We start from the raw sequence: 21,750 nt of genomic DNA on the forward strand, positions 1-21,750 counted from the left end.
TTAAAAGATATAAAGGTGTCATACTCCAATTAGTAACTACAGAAGAAAATTTGTTTAATGAGAAAAGATAATATGAAATTGAAACAGAACAGACAAAAGTATAAATATAATGATTTGAATTGAGATGAGATAATCAAAATAAAATTGAGAAAATTAAAAGAGTGGAAAAACTATATAGAAAATGTAAAATAGTATAAGATATGGAATAGAATACAAAAAGGAGCATGAAATTGAGTTTTGTGTCTGTATAAAGAAGTTCAACCTGGGACCATGCTATTTTCAAAAAAGATGTTTTACTTGTATTTTGTATGTGTGAAAACCCAATTAAAACTTTATTTAAAAAAAAAAAGACTGCCTTCAAAACAGACAGAAAAATAGCAGCCATCCTAAGAAACCCCAAAGATAAAATTGACCTGGAAAACCAAGGCATATATGAAGTCCCCTGTGCATCATGCCCTGCCACATACATTGGACAGATCAATAGAAGAATAAGTACCCGCCTGGATGAACACAAAAATGCAGTAAAAAAGCTGGAACACACTTCCTCACTAGTCCAACACATGAAAGCAACAGGTCATAGCATGGACTTCAATGGCACCAAAACCCTAGCCACTATAGAAAACCCCAGCCACAGAATTATCAGAGAAGCCATAGAGATTGAAAAAAATCTCCACACCACAAGCCAGGCAAACACCTGGGCACAAACAGATCCCCCCTGATACCTCCAGCTCAAACACACCCCAACCAGGCACCCAGATGAAACCTAGCTTCCTAACAAATGACAGCCGTCCGTTTACTCGGAGCCAAGCCGCACTAAACGCCTCCAATACAGGAACACAATGTTGCCAGCCAATCAAGACAAAAAAAGCTACAAAACAGACAGAAGATATTAGAAACACCAATCAAGCAGAACACAGCAAACTCCAAGACCAATAAACACAGACCAAGACTCCCAACCAATCAGGATGAAGAAAAAACCATTCTGGCACAGCAGTAGGCTAGCCCCAAATTTAAAACAGAAACGGCTGTGAAAGTCTGACTCACAGACGAACACAATACAGAAGCCTGATGATGGCAGATGAGATTCTGCCGAAATGTTGCTACAACTTTAAAAGCACAACTACAATGACGTGGGAAAATACCCGAACAAAGCTGAATACCATGTATGTATGTATGTATGTATGTATGTGTATATGTATATGTATATGTATGTATATATTTGCATTATTTAAGAGAGAAATAGTCAATGACAATGGTTAACAAAGTTGAGACTGCCAAATGATTGTGCATTTATGTTTATTGTAAATGCAATAAATACTCCTAAATAGCCATTTGGAAATACTCTGGAGTTTTATTCATTATTTAGAATTGTTGAGGTCCATCTTTGTCAATAATCTCTCCGCCCAGCCCCCCTCCAATCAATAAACATTTTTATCCTGCCGAACTGTTTCAACACACCCAGTTACACGTCCTTTTCCCCTGCTCCCCTTTCGGCCTTTTCAAATTAAAATACTGACTATCCAAATCCTCAAACTTACCATCCACAGCTATAAGAACCGCCGTGCGGCCTCGGTGCTCATGCTCAGTCATGGCTTCATCAATATCACTCTTGAGAAGGAGGCCGTTCCTAGACATCCACTCTCGGTTTCCAATGAGAACCGAATATTTGTGAGACATCCACGTGTCTGAAAGGAAAACTTCCATTATCCAAAAAAAAAAAAAAAAAGAGGAACAATTTAACACTAACAACAGTGTTAGTCAAAGGCAGCCAAGAATCTGGAGCATGTTGCACCCTTTCAGGTTATTAAAGGTTATGGGATTTAGTATCATAGGGCTGGAAGGAACCCAGGATTCCATCCTGGATTAATGGTTGTTGGGGAAAGCACAGGAAAAGCGAGCAGAAACAGCTCTCGCGGGGGCGAAAGAGCTGAGATCGAGGAAGGCACAGGCAAGGGAAGACGGAAGCTGCCGCCTTTGAAAAAGCGCTGCTTTCTGTTGCCTCTGCCTTCCAATCTCCGCTCTTTCGCCCCAGCGAGAGCTGTTTCTGATCACTTTCTTTTCCTGGGGGGGGGGGCAGCAGCAGAGACGTCAGGGCTGCTCTCCCCCTCAGCAAGCCAGGCCTGGAGGGACGTGAAGAACTGCGGGCGAGCGCCAGAGAAAAGTGCATTGGAAACGCCAACACACGTTTCCAGCATGCTCTCTCCTCTGTCCCGCGGTAGGATTGAGTGGTGGGAAGGGAGCAGAGGGAAGGAGAGGCCCGGCTGGCTCTCCTTTGGCATGGGGCGGGGGAAAGGGGGGGAGACCAAATGCACAGACCCAAAGAGTGCTGAGGAAGACGGGCTCCTAATAACCAGCCTGTCTGTGCAGGTCAGAGCTCCAGCTTTTCTGGGCTCAGCACCACCACCCAGGGAGGGATCCTTCTCAGCTTGGAAGCGGCAGGAGAAACCTGGAGCTTAGCCTCGGGGAGTCCCCTCCTTATGTGGAGGCCGAAAGTGTGTGTGTGTGTGTGTGTGGCCTGGTTATTAGGAGTCCATCGGCAATTAATTGATAAGGGACCAGGCAATCTGTCTCACATGCGTCCTGAATCTTCATAATCGAACCATTTTCTCCCTTTCTGCTGCCCATCTCATCCTAATTTCAACTGTACATCAGTCTAGCCATTCCCTCTAACCAAGGAAGCGGCAGCTCACAAAAGCTTCTGCTTTTTAAATAATATTTGTTAGTTGGAAAAGATGCTCCCAAACTCCTACGGAGATTTATTTAATAATAAATGGCACTGCTCACGAATGGCAAGTTTGCAAGAATCTTTATTCACTTCTAGCTAAGGGATGAATGAGACCTGATTACATGATTGCCCATAAATATGCTTAGAGCCAGTGAACAAAAATCAAAATCAACGTGAGACCCTAGTTGGAGTGTTTTAAGCTGTAAGTCATGTCATCTTATGCTTAATTCTGTTTCCATGTATTCCGGAAAAATCAGCTGTCCCTTCCATCTGCAGAAATGAAAGCCCCTGGGAGCTCTTGAACAACTTATTGTGCAAAGTCAATTGCATTTGCTTCAATGGTCACAGAATAAAGGAGTCTCAGGAAGGTGGTAAGGAAGACAATAGCTTGGATCATCATTTAAAATTCAAACAAAAGAGCCCTGGGGGCTGGGGATTGTGCATTTCTCCGCTTTGCCACAGGGCTGAACACACCTTACTTTCCCCTGCATGTGAATTGGGAAATGGTGGCTTCTTTGAAGCCCAAAGCAAATGCATCTAGACCAGATTCCATTCTCAGAACATCCCAGGTGGGCCAATAAAGCCCAGGGAAAGCTACAAGATCATCCTGCCCAACTGTCCTTTGCTTTCTGGGTCTTCAAAAAGGACTGTCAACACCATCCCCAAAAAGAGGATCCCAGGCTTCCTTTACAAACTCTTGTCCTCCAATGACATAAAGCAGGCTATTTAATGGACATCATAATGTAACTTGTGCCAACTGGAAAGCAGAATCTCTCTGTAGCAATGGATATCCCTACCCACTAGGCATCTTCCTGTTGGGGCAACCAAGGAGCATTTTATTCACATGGTTGTATTTAGCTGTGAATTAACGGAGACTGAATGAGGAAGTATTACCACACAGTTGTCTTACAAGGCACAATAACATGCCAATCCAGAGAATGGAACTTGTTGGGTTTTGGGCCCCCTCCTCTCTCCAGAAGCCAAACCCCCTGCCAGGAACACAAGCTTCCATTTACAAGACACACCTGTCCCACGTGCACTCACCTGGCACCTGCTCATTGATGATCAAAGCTGGCTGCATGAGTGGGTCAGCCTTCTCATCCATGCTCAGGAGAGCAGCGTTCCTGACATTGGTCTCTTCCACAGTTTCACTCTTGCTACGGAGTAAGGCTTCAATATTGGTAACTTTACAGCTAATACCACAGCCGGGCACCACCTGGAAATCAGTGCATGCCCCAAGGGTATCTGAGTCCAATTCCTAGAGAAACGAAAGGACCACACAACAAAGTCACCTGGGCAAAAACAGGACCATCATCTGGAACAAGAGTTCCAAATCCCGATTCCAACAGCATTAGCAACAGACCTTAGACTTATATACCACCTCATACGGCTTTACAGGCCTCTCTAAGCGGTTTACAGAGTCAGCCTATTGCCCCCAACAATCTGTGCCCTCCTCATTTTATGGACTGGGAAGTATGGAAGACTGAGTCAACCTTGAGCTGGTGAGACTTGAACTGCTGGCAGAATTAGCTTGCAATACTGCATTCCAACCATTGCACTACCACGACTCCAATATAAGACGTGGGAATAAAATATAGGGGTGTTTGAAGCAATAAGAAGCTTTCCCAAATCTGGAGGATGTGAGGAATGAAGACCTCGGTCATCTGCAGGCAATTTTGAAGTATATGCCCAACGTATCTGAATACTTCACTAGCCAAGTCCAGCTGTTGTATATTCTGCCTGTGCTTTACTTATATTTGAACTCATCTTTTTTCCAAGGAGCAAAGGTAGCACATTGTAATCTCATTTTACGTCCTGCATGCTCTTATCACTCCTGAGGAGTGAGTTAGGCTAAGAATAAGAAAATGGGAGAATGACTCAAGATCTGCCAGTCATCACACTCCTGAATAGGATCTGAATTCATTTACAATGGAAGAAGAGAGAAAAGAGTTCAAATCTGCAATTCTCCTAGACAGGCAAAGTTTCTGTGTAACGGTGAACTATTATTCACTCTGACTTATCTTAGCAGTTATCCACAATGTACTAGATCTCAGCATCCCTCTGTTTAGGAGCACAGAAGTGCTATTCCAGCAAGAGGTGATGGAAACGGTTCACCAGGGCATGTTGGTGAAGAGAATTTCTAACATCACAAAAGATCTGCACCAAATGCAAACTCATTGGGTTGCTAAAGGAGATAGCAGAAGGTTTGGAGAAGGGGTCCCCAACCCCAGGCTGAATTGGTCCATGCAAGCGGCTGGCTGGAGCGTGCACAGCTCAGCTTGTGTGTGAGTGCAGGCTGGTAGGCACTTGCACATGTGCACGCCAGCCTGTTGCTCGTGCAGCCCAGCTCTCCTCTCTGTCACCGCCCCACCCCAGCTGGGCCGCCAAACAGCAAAGGTTGGGGACCACTGGAGTTGAACAATTTCACATCCTGCCTTGGAAGAAAAGTGGCTCAGACTGTCACAAAGAGAAAAAAAAAGGGGCTGATGGGTGACTCGCTTCTCAGAGGAACAGAACCAGCCATTTGTAGACCGGGCAACCTACATCAAGGGTTGACTCTCAAGGTGTAAAGATCAAAGATACGTCAGAGAAGCTCAATAAAATAATCAAGCCCATCGATTATTATCCCTTCCTCACCTTCCATGTTGGGAAAAATGATACAGCGAAGAGCCTGAAATCAGCGCCAAAGGACTATCAGCGTAAGCCAAAACTAACACTTGTGCCTGACTAACTGCCCCACCACCACCTCAGGCTTTTCCTTAAGTCCCTCCACTCCAGGTGTGCCTTGTGAGGAGGGGGGGCGACCTCCTTCCTGGAAGCCTTGCAGCCCTTCTGTCGAGCGGGGGAGGCAGCGGTTCCTCCTCAGAGGGGATCCGCTGCCCATCGGGCACCACTGCCGGTCAGCCACCGATCCTCCCCTGGGACTGTGAGGGGCAGGCAGCTCCCTGTCCGGTCGACCCCCTCCCCCAATCCTGAGGGGCCTGGGAGAGCATCCTCCTCAGCCCCTGGCCTCTCCACACAGGCCAAGGGAGACGGGGATCTCGTCAGACGCTGCCACTTCCTCCTCCTCCTCCTCCTCTTCCAAACTGGCCTCTGATGGGGCCACGATCTTCATCCCTGCAGAGATCAGGCTGCTCCCCACTTGGACCCTCTTTGAAGTCCCGATTTTGCCAAAGGGCTTCAGGAACCCAGAGCGGGATGGGGCTCATCAAGCGGGTTTGTTTGACTGACCGATTATTGTTGCCAGGTAATTTGGGGGGGGGGAAGTATTGCTTTTTACTGGTTTTTTATATTGGGCTTTTATCTTTGTTGAGCTATATCCATGTCACTGAAAGTGAGTTGGGCGGCCATGTAAAATAAATAATAAATTCTTCAAAAGAAACAGACCCAACAAAAGAGATGGTAGGGAGGTTACATTACATGGAAGAAATTGCTACCCTACCACAGAAATACACAACACTAAGAGTGAAAGCCTTTTTTTTCAAAGTATTTGGGTAAATATTAAAAGGAAAAAGGAATGACTTTGCTATAGGTGTGCACTACAGGCCACCCAGAGGAAATGATTGAACTCTTTGCTAATCAGCTAGCTGAGGTGTGCAGAAAACACATCATGGTCGCAATAGCGGAGAAAAGCAAGGTCCAAATGCACAGGTACAAAATAGGTGGTGCCTGGCTCAATAGGAGCAACTGTGAGATAGATCTAGGAGCCCTGGTGGACCAGCCTTTCAGTATGAGCCAGCAATGTTCTGCAACTGCCCCAAAAGACAATGCAATCCTGGGCTGCACCAACACAGGGATTGCATCAAATCATGAGAAGTGGCAATGCCACTTTATAATGCACTGGTGAGGCTACACTTGAATATTGCACACAGTTCTGGTCACAATGATATAAAAAAAGACACCGAGACCCTAAAAAGTGTGAGAGAAGAGCAATAAAGGCGATAAAGGATCCGAAGGCTAAACCTTGTGACAAATGGTGGAGGACCTAGGTAGGTATCTCTAGCCTATCAAAGAGAAGAATTCGGTGGGACATGATAACTGTCTTCCTTCCGGTACTTGAGGGGCTTCTGACAGAGAAGGATGGGGTGACCTATTCTCCAAAGGACCAGAGGGCAGGGCAAGAGGGAATGGGTGGAAGATCATTACAGAGAGATCCAACCTAGAACTAGTGAGAAATGTTCTGACAGTGAGAAGAGTTAATCAATAGAATACTTGACTCCCAGAGCTGAGTGTTCCATCACTGGAGGTTTCCCAAAACAGACTGGGCAACCATTTTACCGAGATGGTATCAGGTCTCCTGCCTTGAGCAGGAGGTTAGACTAGAAGACCTCCGAGTTCCCTTCCAGCCCAATGATTCGATGTTCTGCGATTTGCTCTTCTACCTGTTTGCAGTACTTGGTGATTGCTGCTCCTAAAGGGTGCTCACTGTGGCTCTCCGCTGTCCCCACCAGCGCCAAGACTTTCTTACGGGGAATCCGGTTGCTCTCCACTAGCATCTTCATCTGCACCACCATGGGAGTTCCATGGGTGATGGTTCCTGTTTTATCAAACATCACAACTTTAACCTGCAAAACACCCATATGCCCACCGTACTTTAGAGTTGTAAACGACAGCAAACGGTTTCAAAGCGTTCTCGGACACAGGATAAGATGCGGGATCTTTTTGCCTTTGCCCCTCGACCAAACAGGACCCTCCCTTGTCTCACCTTGTGCGCCATCTCCAGTGGTTCTCCGCCTTTGATCAAGATGCCATTCTGTGCTCCTACGCCAGTTCCCACCATCACAGCCGTTGGAGTTGCCAGCCCCAAGGAACAAGGGCAGGCGATACACAGCACGGTGATGGAGGCTTGAAAAGCAAAGCGGATCACGACCTCTGCGTTGGAAATGCTCTTATTGTAGCCCTGTTGGCACACAGAGAGAGGACTGGATGGGCACCTGTTTTAAGGAAAGTCTCAGTGTGATGAGGTCACGCACTGCCCTAAATGTGGTTTTTTTTTGGATTCAAGTTGATATAATATGGGAACTCATCGGTTGTGGCAATAAAATGGGGGGTATAGCTTAGCATTTTGCATTAACCCAGCCACAATTTATTCAATTGACCAGAATTGTGTAAAGTGTGAATCTAGTCATCTTGATTTTATACATTAGCTGTATTATGTGTGAAAGAGTGCAGTTCTCACCACGGGAAGTGGGTAGAAGGTTATCAAACAATATAGGGAGAAGTAACATCAACACAGAAAGAGGAAAGCGTGGGAAAACAAATTCAAAATAACTCCGCCTTGATTTTGTCTGGTAGAAGATGGGGCAGAGGACTCTGCCACCTCCCCTACAGCAAAGGCCTATGAGGACCAATGTGGCCTGGGAGCACCTGACCCTATGAACGGCCGCTAAAACGTCCAGCTAGAGTCAGACACCAATTGCCAGCAAAGACAAACACTCAAGGAATACATTTCAACCTCTTGCTGTAACATAAAGGAGGGTACAATGATAAGCATATCACTAACCACCATGAATACAACTAAAATGTTGTGATCCAGCATTACAAAATATTACAGGAAGTGTGAACTTTCATCGCCTCTCTACACAATTTATTCTTCACGAAGCAGGTGATCCCCTGATGCTCCAAATGGCCCTTTCCCCACTCTGAGAGACCTATAGAACCAGAGTCCCTTTGGGCAAGCACAGATCGTTTATCTTCTTGACTCCTTTTAAGCTGGTGCCTTCCAGTCACATCTTGAGGGGTCTTTATCAGGGATTATTAGTATTTAGAAGATAATCATAAATCACGTTTAAATATTAGGCAAAAATCAGCAAAAATGTAAATGTAAGTAATGCAGGCAAAGCAACCTTTTAAAAACATCACTATGTCAAGCAATGCATCTGAATCATATTTCTTATTCTTTTTGCTATTTAAATTCAAATTAATCTATCTTACATAATATAGGGAATATGAACTATAGTTAAGAAAGCAAACCTTTTGGTTAATTAGATTTTGCAGGTCATTTCTTTACAAAAATTAAAAAGGAAAGGAAAGAGACTTACAAGAAAATAGGTTTCCACCACTTCAAAATTGACAAAGCCAATCACAATCCAAGCAAGAAGTGTAATCACAGAAACACCAACAATGAAAGGAACAAAATAGCCACTCAGTTTGTCAGCAAACTGCTGAATTGGTGCCTAAAGCAAGTGAAGGAGAGAAAAAGAAGCAACATTAATTCTAGAAGTCTTTTTTGAGGCTGAGCTGGTTTTTGGTTTCAGCCTTTGTAAATAAATAATATACACGATTTTTAGCGAGAAGCGTATTTACTGGTGCTATAATTATTGGCAGCCCCCCCCCAAAAAAACAAACAAACAAACAAACAAACCCAAGGAGACAGAGAATTTTGCTGAAATCTCACTGGATAGGCCAGTTCGGCATATTACATAACCATATACTGCAGCTAACTTTAAGCTACCAATTTGCTTTCTTGAATCACGGCTACCGAACAGGAGAGCAACCTAAACGTGTTAGTTATTAGTTATTATTGGTTATTATTGGTTTACTTTATTGTCACTGCACCTCGTACAACGAAATCAAACACCATCTTCAGTGCACATCTTGACCATGACCATGAAAATAAACACAAGCACACATCCTTCACCCTCCACACATTGAACCGGAAACCGCCGACACCACACCAACACTGCACTATACAGCATGTTTTGTAGCCTAAATACCTTTGATGTCTGAGCTTCTTCCACAAGCTTTACGATCTGGCAGAGGGTAGTGTCAGACCCAACATGGGTTGCTGAGATCAACAGGGATCCATTCTGATTTATTGAACCAGCTATGACTGAACTTCCAGGTTTTTTGGTCACGGGCATTGCTTCACCTACACAGATCAGAAACAAAAGGGAGGCCACTCTTTGACAACTTCTTCCCCGCAGCCCGGAGCCTAGGGCCCATGGAAAACCCATCCCGGCTTGCCTGTGATGAGCGATTCGTCTACCATCGAGTGTCCTTCAATCACTCGGCCATCCACGGGGAACTTGCCGCCTGGGACCACCTTCACAACGTCACCCCGCTGAACTAGTTCGACATCCACTTGTTCTTCGCTGCAGAGAAGCCAGAACATTCAAGACTCAGCGACAGAAGCTTATTGACAGCCTTCAAGATTTTCTCCTTTTGCTTTGCATCTTTCGGCTGTCGTGAGCTGACACTTATGTAGCATTTCAGATTATTAAATCCTGCACAACAGAATGCTCTTTTCTTTTAAATTCCTGTTCAAAGCCTTCTTCATCTGCAGGAGGCTAGAGTAATGTAAAGAAATCCCCAGCTGAAATTATATTTTGGGGAGTTTGTATGCAAATTCATGTCAAGCTGCTACTCTTGCCTCGTTTACATTTTTACATTGAACTGCACAGGCAGAATGTTACCTGCAGTGGTGCAATACACAAATAAAGACTACAAGAAAATTACAGGGGACGAAGCACTGTAGCATATAAATATTTCATTAAAAAGCCACCACAGAACTGGAAATACCTCATGAGAATATTATCTGGACCTAAAGTAACAATGGTTGCTTCTGTTGCTTGTAGTGAAATTAGCTTCGCAAGGGCCTCTGATGTTTTCCCCTAAAAAGGATTGAAAAGTGTTTTACATTCAAAGCACCATAGAAATGCATTGCAAGCATCAACATCACAGGCTAAGCAAGAAGTCCTTAAGCAAGAGACTTTCCTCACAAGCTAGCAAGGAAAGAGAAAATCGAAGTTCCAAGGAAAGCATAATCTTTCCTTTCATTTGGCATCGGTTTTTGGGTGTGTGTGACATTTGTTTGAAATACATTTGCTTATTAACAGTTTGTAATGCCAGTCACTGGTAGATTAAAAAAACTTTAATTAACCTCCAGGCCTGCAGCTTGAGCAAATTTGAGGGCTAAAGTTTTTAGAAGACGGCAGCCGGTGCAATGGACTGATCCTTCGCCTCCCTGCTGCTCCCTAGTTTCCCTTCCCTTCCAGCTTGATGGGAGACCAGTTGTGAGTCGCTTGAATGCACACAAATGCCACTGAGCTCTCTTCCAGGCCTTCTTCAAGAAGGCAGAAGGGGTGCAGGAGAGGGAGGCAGCCAGCGTTGTGATGTTTATCATTGGTGTGTGTGTGTGTGTGTAGTACTATATTATTGTTATATGTCTTCAATTGAAGCACGTTTATTAATAACACCCAAACTGTAGTTAGACCCAGGTAAGCAGAGAACATGGCAGGTAATTTGAAAGCATGGTTTCCCTCCACCCAGGTTTCCCCTCGAACCGGAGGAAGAGCCCTTCTGCCCTGACCTTGGCCACGTGCTCCAACCAGCGGCCCAACGAGATGAACACAAAGAGCATCGGCGGTGTGTCAAAGAAAGTCACCGGATTGGCCACTGCCTGCTCAGCCATTGCAACCAGAAGAACCACAAAGGAGTAGACAAAGGCGATGGTCGTGGCCAGGACAATCAGCACGTCCATATTGGCTGCTTTGTGCTTCAGGGCTTTGTAGGCTTGAATGTAGAAGTGCCAGCCTCCGAAGAACTGTAAGAAGGGCAAAGGTCAGCAGGGTAAGTAATACTAAAACATAGAAACGGTTGCTCATTGTCGCATTTCAAGAGAAAACTCCCCCCTTCGCATGGGCATCTCAAGGAGGCACCCCCTCCCATCCACCCTGGACTTGACAGGCAAGGCAGCAGCTTCCCAGGGGGCATCCAGCAGAGCAGCTAGGGACTTCCAGGGGAACCTCTTTCTTTGCGGCTGCTCTGCCTCACTGGCAAAGTCTAACAGGGCCGCCCTTATTTTCCACCTTCTCCTTTGCCTCTTCCATCCTTTCCTTTCCTTTCCTTTCCCTCCCCCTCCACCACCACCAAATGTTCGGTTCAGGAAGAAAAGTCAGAATAATTGTGAAATGCATTTTGTTTAGTAGTGCTAGAGGTTTTTCACCTGGAAGCAAAGTCTGTATGTCCAGGGAAAATGATACTGAGAATAACAAAAAAGTTGACAGAGGTGCTCGAAATGCCAAGATAAAAATATTACTCTTGGCTTTCTTCCAAAGGGACAGAAAAGGAAAACTATTTCAATAGATGAACCTCGAGGTTAGTCTTTTGATGGGAGCAGCGAAAGAGTGGAGTCAACTGTTAAAGGAAGATGCCTACTGGACCCTTGGCACTTTCTGGTGACAATCTATACAATTCACATGCTTTACCTAAGCACTAAAGAGGTACACTCTACATTTTACTCTCCCAAAGAGACTGAGTCAGTGTTTCCCGATTAAGCACCGCAATTAATCCTTAGCCCTAACCCTAAAGGGAAGTGGGGCGTGATGCTTATGTTCTGCCATCTGAGTGACTCAGGCCACCTCTTTCTACTTGCCTGAACAGGAACACACAATAAAAAGGAGAGCAAATTCATCACAGACAGTCCGGGAAGAATCTGCTGCTCCAGAAACATGGATGGGTGGTGAACTTCTATTTCTATTTCTTCTAGAGTCCAGTTAGAAGCCTCCTGCATGGCCGACATGTGACTCTCCATCACCATCATGTAGATCATGAGCCCCATTACAGGGATGCAGAAAATGAGGCTCACGAGGAAGGACTGTTTCCACCTAAATAATAAGCGGACGAGATAATATTGAATAAACCATCATAACTTAAGTTAGGTAAAGCTTTGAAAGACAGTATATAGTTATTGGGGGGGGACGGACGACCACGTTCCAGGAAATACTGCAAAGGTACAAATAAACACAAAAAAGGACTCACTGTCTTATTTCCTGCTTGTGGTCTAAGTGGCTAGCAGATCGGTCTTTCTTTACCAATGTAGCATTAAATCCTAGATTCTGGAAAGAGACATAATGTGAATATGCACATTTCCACACAGATCTTATCTAAAAACCAGTAAGACATTTACTACCAACAAAGGGAAACTGACTCTTTTTCAGAGATGTTTTATAAGTTTAGACATTTCTGCATATTTTTTTAACAACAACCATTGTCCAAAAACTTGTTGCTTTAGACTGAATGATACAAATTAACAAGGATAAATTAACACTGACAACAGCTTAGAGCCTAAACCAACAGATATAAGAAGTAAGAAAATATAAGGGGTAGAGAGGTGGTGGGTGGGAGAATAAGAACATAAACCAAACAGAGAACCTAAGTTTCAGTCTTAAGTTTGGCATTTTGTTATATCCACATAGTGGGATCAGAAAATTCCAACTTCAAATCAGCGTCCATATTCAGCCTCTTCTTTCACAGAGTTTCCTCTACTTAGTTAAAATGACATTTGTGGAAAAAAATAAATCTAGAAAATAATAAAACAAAACGAAAAATAGCAAGCTCACAGAAACTGTACTGGCAAAAATACTTACCTGTATAATCTGTATAATATCCCGAGGGCCAATGATCTCCGGGTCGTACTTAACGTGGGCTTTGTTGGTTGCCAGGGCCACTGAGCTATACAAAACCCCTTTTGTTTTCATAAGGGTAGATTCTATTTTATGAACACACGAGGCACAAGTCATCCCTCTGACCTGTGAAGAGAGAAAAAAATTGTTTGCAGAATATTGTTTCTTAAAGGATAATTTTGCCTGCGTGATAAACAATGAATTGGAGAATAACATGATGAAAGGGGATAAATTCCCTAAAAAAACCCCTAACCCTAGCTCAAGATTTATGCTAGCTTATCTTTGCTTTTGTTATTCTTCTGTACTTGTTCTGCTATTCAAACTGGTAAATAGAGCCACAGTTGGTTTTGTGGTTAAGGCACCAGATTAGAAACCAGGTGACCGTAAGTTCTAGTCCTGTCTTAGCCATGAAAGCCATCGGGGTGCCAGTCACTCGCTCTCAGTCTAACTCACCTCCCAGAGGGGTTGTTGTTGGGGGGACAATAGGAGGAAAAAGTATGCTGGATATGCTACTATCTTGAATTGTTTGTAAAAGTAATAAAGTTGGGAAGCAAGCAAAACAAACAATCACTCCTGCTACCCCTGCAGAATAGAAACAAGAGAAATAAATAGATATGATTAAGAATTTTAACTGTCCACCAAAGGACAAACTACCCTCCTCTCTAGGGGAGTTGGGAAAGCCTGCTGCTTGCTCTGCATTTCAACACCTGCCCATTCAGTTAGCAGTTATGTTTCCCAGCCTTCACATAGCCCTATCCTGCAAAGTGTATTCTTTGCCTTCCTGACCAACAGGGGAAAAACTAAAAAACTGAGAAAAAAGCAAACAAATGAAAATATACAGAAGCACACTTCTGTTTGAGGAAAGGGAAAATAAATATCCCACTAGAACTAGAAACTTGGAAAGAGTAACAGAAAGATGCCCAAACTTTTTGATACACAGGCAAAAATAGATACGACAGCAAAATGAAATGGTTTTCAGTTATAATTTTGAGGGCAATGGTCCCTACATTCAAGGACACGTCCACCAAGACAGGCCAAGTTCCCCTAAAGAGGAGCAAGAGGGGAAGGTGGAGTAACAGGGCTGGTCCTGCCACTTCAATAGGGTCTCACTTAGATAGAACAACAACAGGACTTCCACGTTTTTCAGAAGCCCTGATAGACTGCAGGTACCCAACTGCTTCCATCCTTTTCATACGTGGTATAAAAAAAAAACCTGCCAGATGCATATGTGTTGAGAGTGAAACCATCTGCTTACAACCAGCTCCAAGATGCCGTTGCCTTCATCGTAATCCTCCAGCACCAGAGCACCAAACCCCAGCTCTCTAATCCTCTCGGCTACCGTCGGGGGCTGGATGACGGAAGGGTCGTATCTCACTTCAGCCTTCCCAGCCATCAGGGCAACAAGCACAGAGCATATTCCTAGAAAGAGGGAAGCACACTTAGCAACATTTAGGGAGGGAAACAATCAGTATGCTGTACAATCAAGTGTCCTGAATAAACACACCACGCTGCTATTTTCGTCAGAATAAAACTGATTTTCTTAGGACATCTCTTGGCCCAGGCCCAGAGCTGTGGCGCTGCTGCTGCCCAAAACCTTGATTTGTGGGACTCCTTTTACAAGTGATTCCTTTTATTCCCCACAAATGTGGAAAATGAAATTTGAAAAAACTCTTAGCATAGTAAAAGTTCTGAACTCTGTTTAGAACAGGGCTGCCAAATTCCCGGCCCGCAGGCTGGATGCATCACATGCTGGCCACGCCCAGGCCCGGTTTAGCGAAGGGGGGGGGAAGGTCCTGATACGTCACGTGACGACGTGAGTTTGACACCCCTGGTTTAGAGCATCCTGAGGACCCAGATGATTGGGGGCAAGAGGCTGACTCTGTAAACCGCATAGAGAGGGCCGGGAAACCCTGGGAAGCGGCCTATAAGTCCAAGGGCTATTGCTAGCCTGCATCAGTGACAACCTTCAGGGGAAAAGGGTGACTTACGGTCCAAGTGGAACAGGCAAGATCCACCACCCAAAGACCAAATGTTAACACCTGCAAGGGGGGAGACAGGACACTCCCTCTCCTTGTCCCACATGGGCCCCCGCCTCAACCCTGAGCAGGAGTCCCAATCAGAATAGCTCTCCTTCTGCCTTTACCTGAGAATCTGGTCAACGTCAGCCATAAATTCTGGGGCAGCAAATGTTAGTCAGGCTCATGGAAGGGTTCCTTACCATCTTCTCTCTTCAGGTTCCTCTCAATGTTGGCCACACAGGAAGCGCAGGTCATACCAGTGATCTGAATGTAGCATTTGGACGGCGTCTTCAAACCTGGTCTGTTCGGAACCGGCGACAGGCTGGGGTGAGCGACTGTTTTGGGCAGCTTGCTCTCTTGAGTTTTAGCCAGCCTCTCCTGGGAAGGCTCCCTGATTAGCACTATGGGCTCTGGGCTTGGCGGCACTGGAAGCAGAAAATTATCATCAGCAAACAAGGTCCCAGCTCTTCAACCAACTGCATTCTCATGACAGGAGTAGATATGCGGATCTTTCTGGGTGCTTAAGCTCCCTGCCCCACCCGACCTTAGTTTTTAAAGAATTTTTCTTTTAATTAAAAAGTAAAACTAGCACAGTGGATAAAAGTAAAGAATTTCCCTTGTCCAGTCAAGTCCAGCCCTAGGGGTGATGCTCATCTCAGTTTCCTAGCCCAGGGAGCCGGCCTTGTCCAAAAACATTGCCATGGTCATCTGGCCAGCATGACTATAAGCCAAGGAACACAGAACGCTGTTATCTTCCCACCCAAGTGGTACCCATTAATCTACTCGCATTTGCATGCTTTCAAGCTGCTAGGTGGGCAGGAGCCGGGGCAAGTAACGGGAGCTCGCCCCGTTACACAGAGTGTCAGCTCTGCAGGAGGCAAGCTCAGCGACTAACCACTGAGCCGTTGCGCCCCCATTTTAATACAGTAATGGACACAAATAATGGGGAAGGATATGCTCCTCCTCTTTTTCCAGAAGTGTGCCTGGGTACTCCATAAACAGACACCCTGCAGGATTAGGAAAGAAAGACCCGGGCAACCTTGAAACTGGCCAGCCTATCATGTCATCATGTTGTGAAAGACTCCTTTATATTGATCGGTTAGATGCGTCGCTGTCTTTCCTCCAGACACTCAAGGCCTCTCCCACAGGTCCCCTTCCTGCAATTTTCTCCCATAGCACCAACCCAGTCAGGTAGGCTAGGCTGAGAGAGAGCAACTAGACTAGAGAAAAATCAGCCGGGAAGGTTCCCTTGCACAGGCGGCATTAAATTGGGGGCTCACTAGTCTGAGTGCATGATGATGATGATGATTTTTTGCAACCCCACACTGATTTGTCTCAAGAATGTCTCCAAACTCCAAATGTGCCCCCATGAGCTTCAAAAGATGCCCATCTCTGCCCAGGGCCCCCCGGCTACTGTCTTAAGCATGGATTGCAGAATGAAAAAAAGCTCTGGAGGAATATGTTGCCTGGGAATGTTAGGTTTTGTCAGGGTGCAAAAGGAAAGTGCAAACAGCAAGGAAACTGGACTTGCTGCCACATTCCTTTTGTTTTCATTTTCTCAAAAGATACTGAAATATGGAGACTTTCTGCATTCCCCTCCCCCCACAAAAAATCTAGTATGACCAGGTGCTCTAAGACAGCTGCAAGGAGGTTACCAATCCCACTTCACCACGTCTAGTCATAAGGCAGGGCATGCAGAACAGAGCAAGTCACGGGGACGCAAGTCATTCTCTGGACAACTGGAGAGGGCAACCGGAAGGTCCCTATTGTTACGCCTTTCCCATCCGGCTTCCCTTAACGGCACCAAGAGTGAATTCCCTACAGTGGACTGAGATGACACACCGGCTGCTCAAAAGGGAAAGAAACAGCCGCTTGCTAGTCAGAAAGTTGTAACGTGTAAGGTTGATCTTTAAATTCATTTTAAGGAAAATGCAGGTGACATGAATTGGACGCGGTCAGTGCAACACTATGTGGCAGGAACCCTCTCTAGCAGAGCAGGATTACTCCTGCAGGGGGATCGTTACAAAAGTTGTGAAAACCACCTGAAATCCCCCAATCCCCACACAAAACAAAACAAAAAAGCAAAAAGCACGAATGTATTTACAGTAGGCACACTGGTTACCAATCCTTCCTGGAATAATCCTGCCATTGGCTGGATGAGCTTCTGGGTGGACTGACCGACCTGAAAGCGCAGGATTGGAGGGGAGCAGCCATCGCCTCTCCACTTGCTTGTTTGCCCACCGCCTCCTTCAGTCTACTGCTCGCCTTGAAGCATAACTCATGTGCCTACATTGCAAGCCCCCCTCCCTTTGAAAACAGTCCCGTTAGGGAAATGACCACATTATCCCGCATAAAACGGCCCCTCCAAGAACCTAAAGAAATGGCTGGAGTTCTCAAGCCTCCCTGAAATCTAAGGAATAACTTACCAGCTACGGCTGCGTCAAAGCCCATGTCTTCAATTGAGTCCTTTAAATCGGCCGGAGAGGTCAGAGTTGGGTCATATTCAATAGTCCCATTACGGTCCCGCAACGACACACAGACCGACTTCACGCCCGGTTTCTGTGAAATGAGCCCCTCGATCGACTGCACGCACGAGTGGCAAGTCATCCCTTCGATGCGGATGACGGTCACCAGCGTGAGGGGATGGGGCCCGATGCTGTGGACAGCTACGGGGAGAGGCGGCTTCGGGGGAGATCTGGAGTTGCTCAGGCGCTCGGCCTTTTCATGCGCGTCCAAAACGCAGGCCTTGAAAGTCCCCGGGGAGACGGCCTCAATCGCTCTCCTGAGCGCCCCGAGGCTGATGAGGCTGGGGTTATACTGGACGACAGCCGACTTCTCTTGCAACGACACCGTGATGCTGCTCACCGAAGGCAGCGCCAAGAGGCTGCTCTGGATGTTGAAGACACACGAGTTGCAGTGCATGCCATCCACGTGGAAGGCGACGGTCTTCCCCTCTGGCTTGCCTCCCAGACTCTCTGGCGGGGGCCCTTCCGAGCGCCCGGTGTGGCTGCTCTTCAGCCGCTCGATGTCAATGGAGCCCAGCTGCAGCGGTTTCGGCATTTTCTTTTCGGAGGCGATGAATCCCGCTGCTTCTATTTGCTTCCTTATTTCTTCTGATGTGATGAGGTGAGGCTGGTAAGTGACCATGGCTTCCTGGTTATCCAGGGAAACTGGAAGATAAGTGAAAAAGGGTTGGTGCGGTTCCCTCTTGCTAGTCCGTGAAATATTTATCCGTGAAGAGGCTTCCTGTAGGTGAATAGTCTGGTTAACTGGAGGAGCTGGAAATCAGGAGGGGCTCAATGCCTAGCTCAGAGGCTGCTGCTTTCTGGGAGTGGGTGGTCCTGAGTGGAGGCGTGCCCACCATGAGGGGGGGGGGGAGTGCAGTCTGTTCCTCCCCCCCTCAGCAGCTCTCAGCGTGTCACATCCCACCCACCAGCCAGGCATTGGCTTTTCCCACTGCTTTTCTGCTCCTCCTCTCCCTCCATAGTCATCACCGGTATCCTTGGGCAGTGCTTCTTAACCCTGGCAACTTTAAGATGTGGGGATTTCAATTCACAGAATTTCCCAGCCAGAATGGCTAGCTGGGGAATTCTGGAGTTGAAGTCCTCACATCTTAAAGTTGTTAGAGTTGAGAATGAATGTCTTTGGGGCTTTTGCTACACTTGTTCATTCCATGCCTGGAAAAAAGCACAACAGCTGTTTCATTCTGAACACGGCTGAAAAAGCTTGATTGCAGTTTGGGCCTGGACCACCTAAAGCCAGCTGTTTGCATGCTGATACTTCCCAGCGGTCCAGAAGTATCCGTGAGTGTTCTGAAAGGCCTTTCAAACAGGTAACTTCCAGAGTACTTGACACAGGCAATTTGGGAGTTAAGAGTATTCAGTAATGGAGCGTTTTGCACAGCTTTACCTGGAAAGCATCCTTTTGTTTGGCTAGAAGAGTCTGGAGGATCTTGCAGACTATATCACTGCTGTGACAGCAGGCAACAGAAACGAATCACAGAGCAAAGAGGTGGTGGAACTTAGCTTTTGAAGTGGAAGTGCTAGGGTCTGGAGCAGTTACATCATGCCATAAAGGCTGCCATCCCCTTCGTTCTTGCTAGTCCCGGTGACTTACTAAAATGAGGGGGGGAAATTATTTCAAATTTGTATGGTCTCAGCGTAAGTTCTGTTTCTCGGTTCTGTTTGAGAATACAAAAGGTTGGATGTTACCTACTGTAGCTTTATGAATGGTGAATTTCTCCATAAAAAGAATTGTCATCCACATTTTGTACCCCTTGGAAGTTAAATTGTCCTATTCAGGTTATATTGGAGAATTGATGAAAATGGTTTAAAAGGACAAAAGCTGCAAAAGGGCTCTATTTTTCATTACCTTTAATCCGCTTGATCCCTTGCAATTTGCCAATTTTTCCTTCAATGGTGCTCGTACAGGAATGGCAGGTCATCCCCTCTATTTTCAGTCTTAGCACCACGTCATTTATTTGGTTTAAACTTACATCTTCACATGTTCCTTGATTTTTATCTTGTAATGCATTGTCCAAATTTAATCCTGGTACTATTTCATTAACCTGTTTGCTAGTTAGAATAGAGGAGATAAAGGTTACAACTAGAGTTGTTTTGTCAGAAGAGATTTTCACGTCCAGAATGCCTTTGACTTTTAGGAGGTCGGTACGAATCTGTTCACAGGTTGGAGTTGCCTGGGTGGGAATTGTAAGAAAAGTGGTGTCATGTGGAACGGACTGTGGTTTGGTGTCGCCAAGAACCGTATCAAACCCCATGTCTTCGATGGCTTCCTGGAGCAACTCCGGGATTTGCTCTTTGGGGTCGTAAACAATGGTGGCGCTCTTCTCGTCCAAAGAAACCTTGCAGACAAAGAGAAAAGGCGACTGAGCCAAGTGAGATTAAGATGGCCTTAAAATGGCATTAACATGTCAAGCAGCTTTGGCTTATTACACTGACACCCTGAATGGCAATTTCACTCCCCTGAGAAGGAGGAAGTGTAAGGCGGTACCTATGAAACCATAAATTAACTCGGATTTATTTGTAAAACAAGACGACTAGCTACCGGGTGAGCCACAATAAAAGCAGCAAAACAATTTCAGAAATCTCTCACACAATAACACAGGATACACTTCTCACATGAACTTTCTACAGCGCCTTAAGTATACATTACAATCTATATACAGTACAGTAATCAAGATTAAGATTATCCTAATCTTCAACTGTCATGCCCAGAAAGTTAAATAGCTGGCTGATATGGAACATGACGTTACATTTAATGCTATAATGACTTGTGGTGGGCTGTGTATAGGGCCATAGGTTGGGATGAACAGAGCAACCCCCTCCTCCATTTTTAGAAGTATTCTGTGGCATAATACTGGTGGGTATTTAACTAGGAAAATGGGCACTGAAATTTCATACACATTGAAAAAAAAAGGAAAGCAATTTTTAAGGGATGGAGTGGTATAACCTGGGGATGGAGTGAAAGAGAGAGAGCCAGGAATCTCGACATAGCCACAAGTGGACTAAGTCCAACCACCCCCACCCCCCTTGAATTTTGTTGACCGTTTTCTGCTCCAAACAGGGGCAGCTAACTTAGTTGAGAATATCCCTGGGCCTGAGTTTAATTGGACCTTCACGTGTGGACCTGGTCTTCCATGCCTGACACAAACTGCCATGTGGTTTAATGTTAGTATGGTAATGACAAGTTTAATATTAAGTATGCTAATATTTTAATAAAAAGTGACAAACACACCAGAAATAAAGAACTAAAAGCTGTCAGGATGGAATGGCAAGTCAGAAGTATACTGTCCATGCAAAGACGGGAAAGGGAAACGAAGATCAAGTCCACAGGAGAAACTAAAGGAGCTATCCTAAATAGCTTGACTTATTATTCTGGAATCTGGGGCAGCCGGGTGAAGGTTCCCCTCAGGTGGAAAGCTCAGGATGGGTCCAAGGACAAAAGAAACTGGGCCAGGAAGGTGGATTATGAAAGCCCTGCGTAGCTTCCCTTGCAGGACTCCTCCCAAAACAACCTTATTATTACTCTGCTTTTCTTCCATCACCCATACCGAAAGAGACTTTGACAGTGTGAATCTTAAGCAGAGAACAACAGTTCCCAAATTGTAGTGGGGGGACCACAGGTGTCCCAGGAAGGCGGGGCAAAATGTTTTTGAAAGGACCTCAATCTCTTGGCAAATCTCAGAACACGTTGGCATTCTCACCCAAACTCTCGCATCTGGCGACATTTGGTAATTTCAGAATATTGCAGCTATTTTAGAAACTTAAAAGAATGTTATTTTATGTGCCGTGGATATTGTAAGGGAATAAACACATGCCAAGGCACACATGCAAGCTCTAGGCCAGGTTCCAATGGGGGAAGTAGGACAGGATCCAGGCTTTCCCAATCTAAATTTAGACTATGAATCTATAAATCCCAGCAGAACAAAAATTTCTATTTAGCACCCCAAGGCTCCTGTCCCACCAGTGATTTCTCCATCCAAGCTGCAGTAAAGAGAGCCTCTCCCGGGTGCCTGGCTGGGATTGAAACTGATACGCTTTTCCCGAGAGTTTCTTCTACTCGTCTTAGCCTCTTTACTTTT

The 21,750-nt window shown here is 45.5% G+C and overlaps 1 protein-coding gene across 5 annotated transcripts in view; it reads right to left on the reverse strand.

Moving 5' to 3' along the window:
* ATP7A (ATPase copper transporting alpha) overlaps window positions 1-21,750 on the reverse strand; it is a 36,197-nt gene that overhangs the window by 7,000 nt on the left and 7,447 nt on the right. For 3 of the 5 annotated variants that reach the window (XM_087972005.1, XM_087972006.1, XM_087972007.1), the window contains exons 3-18: window positions 19,521-20,010; window positions 17,576-18,319; window positions 15,350-15,574; window positions 14,387-14,550; window positions 13,096-13,257; window positions 12,488-12,564; window positions 12,102-12,333; window positions 11,037-11,270; window positions 10,247-10,338; window positions 9,692-9,819; window positions 9,442-9,596; window positions 8,767-8,901; window positions 7,431-7,625; window positions 7,108-7,290; window positions 3,770-3,983; window positions 1,539-1,697 (exon numbers count right to left, since the gene is read on the reverse strand). In XM_087972005.1, the coding sequence (XP_087828131.1) occupies window positions 1,539-1,697; window positions 3,770-3,983; window positions 7,108-7,290; window positions 7,431-7,625; window positions 8,767-8,901; window positions 9,442-9,596; window positions 9,692-9,819; window positions 10,247-10,338; window positions 11,037-11,270; window positions 12,102-12,333; window positions 12,488-12,564; window positions 13,096-13,257; window positions 14,387-14,550; window positions 15,350-15,574; window positions 17,576-18,319; window positions 19,521-20,010 (3,589 nt within the window). The remainder of the gene's footprint in view (window positions 1-1,538; window positions 1,698-3,769; window positions 3,984-7,107; window positions 7,291-7,430; window positions 7,626-8,766; window positions 8,902-9,441; window positions 9,597-9,691; window positions 9,820-10,246; window positions 10,339-11,036; window positions 11,271-12,101; window positions 12,334-12,487; window positions 12,565-13,095; window positions 13,258-14,386; window positions 14,551-15,349; window positions 15,575-17,575; window positions 18,320-19,520; window positions 20,011-21,750) is intronic. The other 2 variants (XM_087972008.1, XM_087972009.1) reach the window with 1 other exon arrangement.

Source organism: Notechis scutatus, chromosome 10, assembly GCF_049901735.1.
Source record: "Notechis scutatus isolate UNSWTSFEM ecotype Mainland chromosome 10, rNotScu1.2, whole genome shotgun sequence".
In the NCBI taxonomy this organism is placed as follows: domain Eukaryota; kingdom Metazoa; phylum Chordata; class Lepidosauria; order Squamata; family Elapidae; genus Notechis; species Notechis scutatus.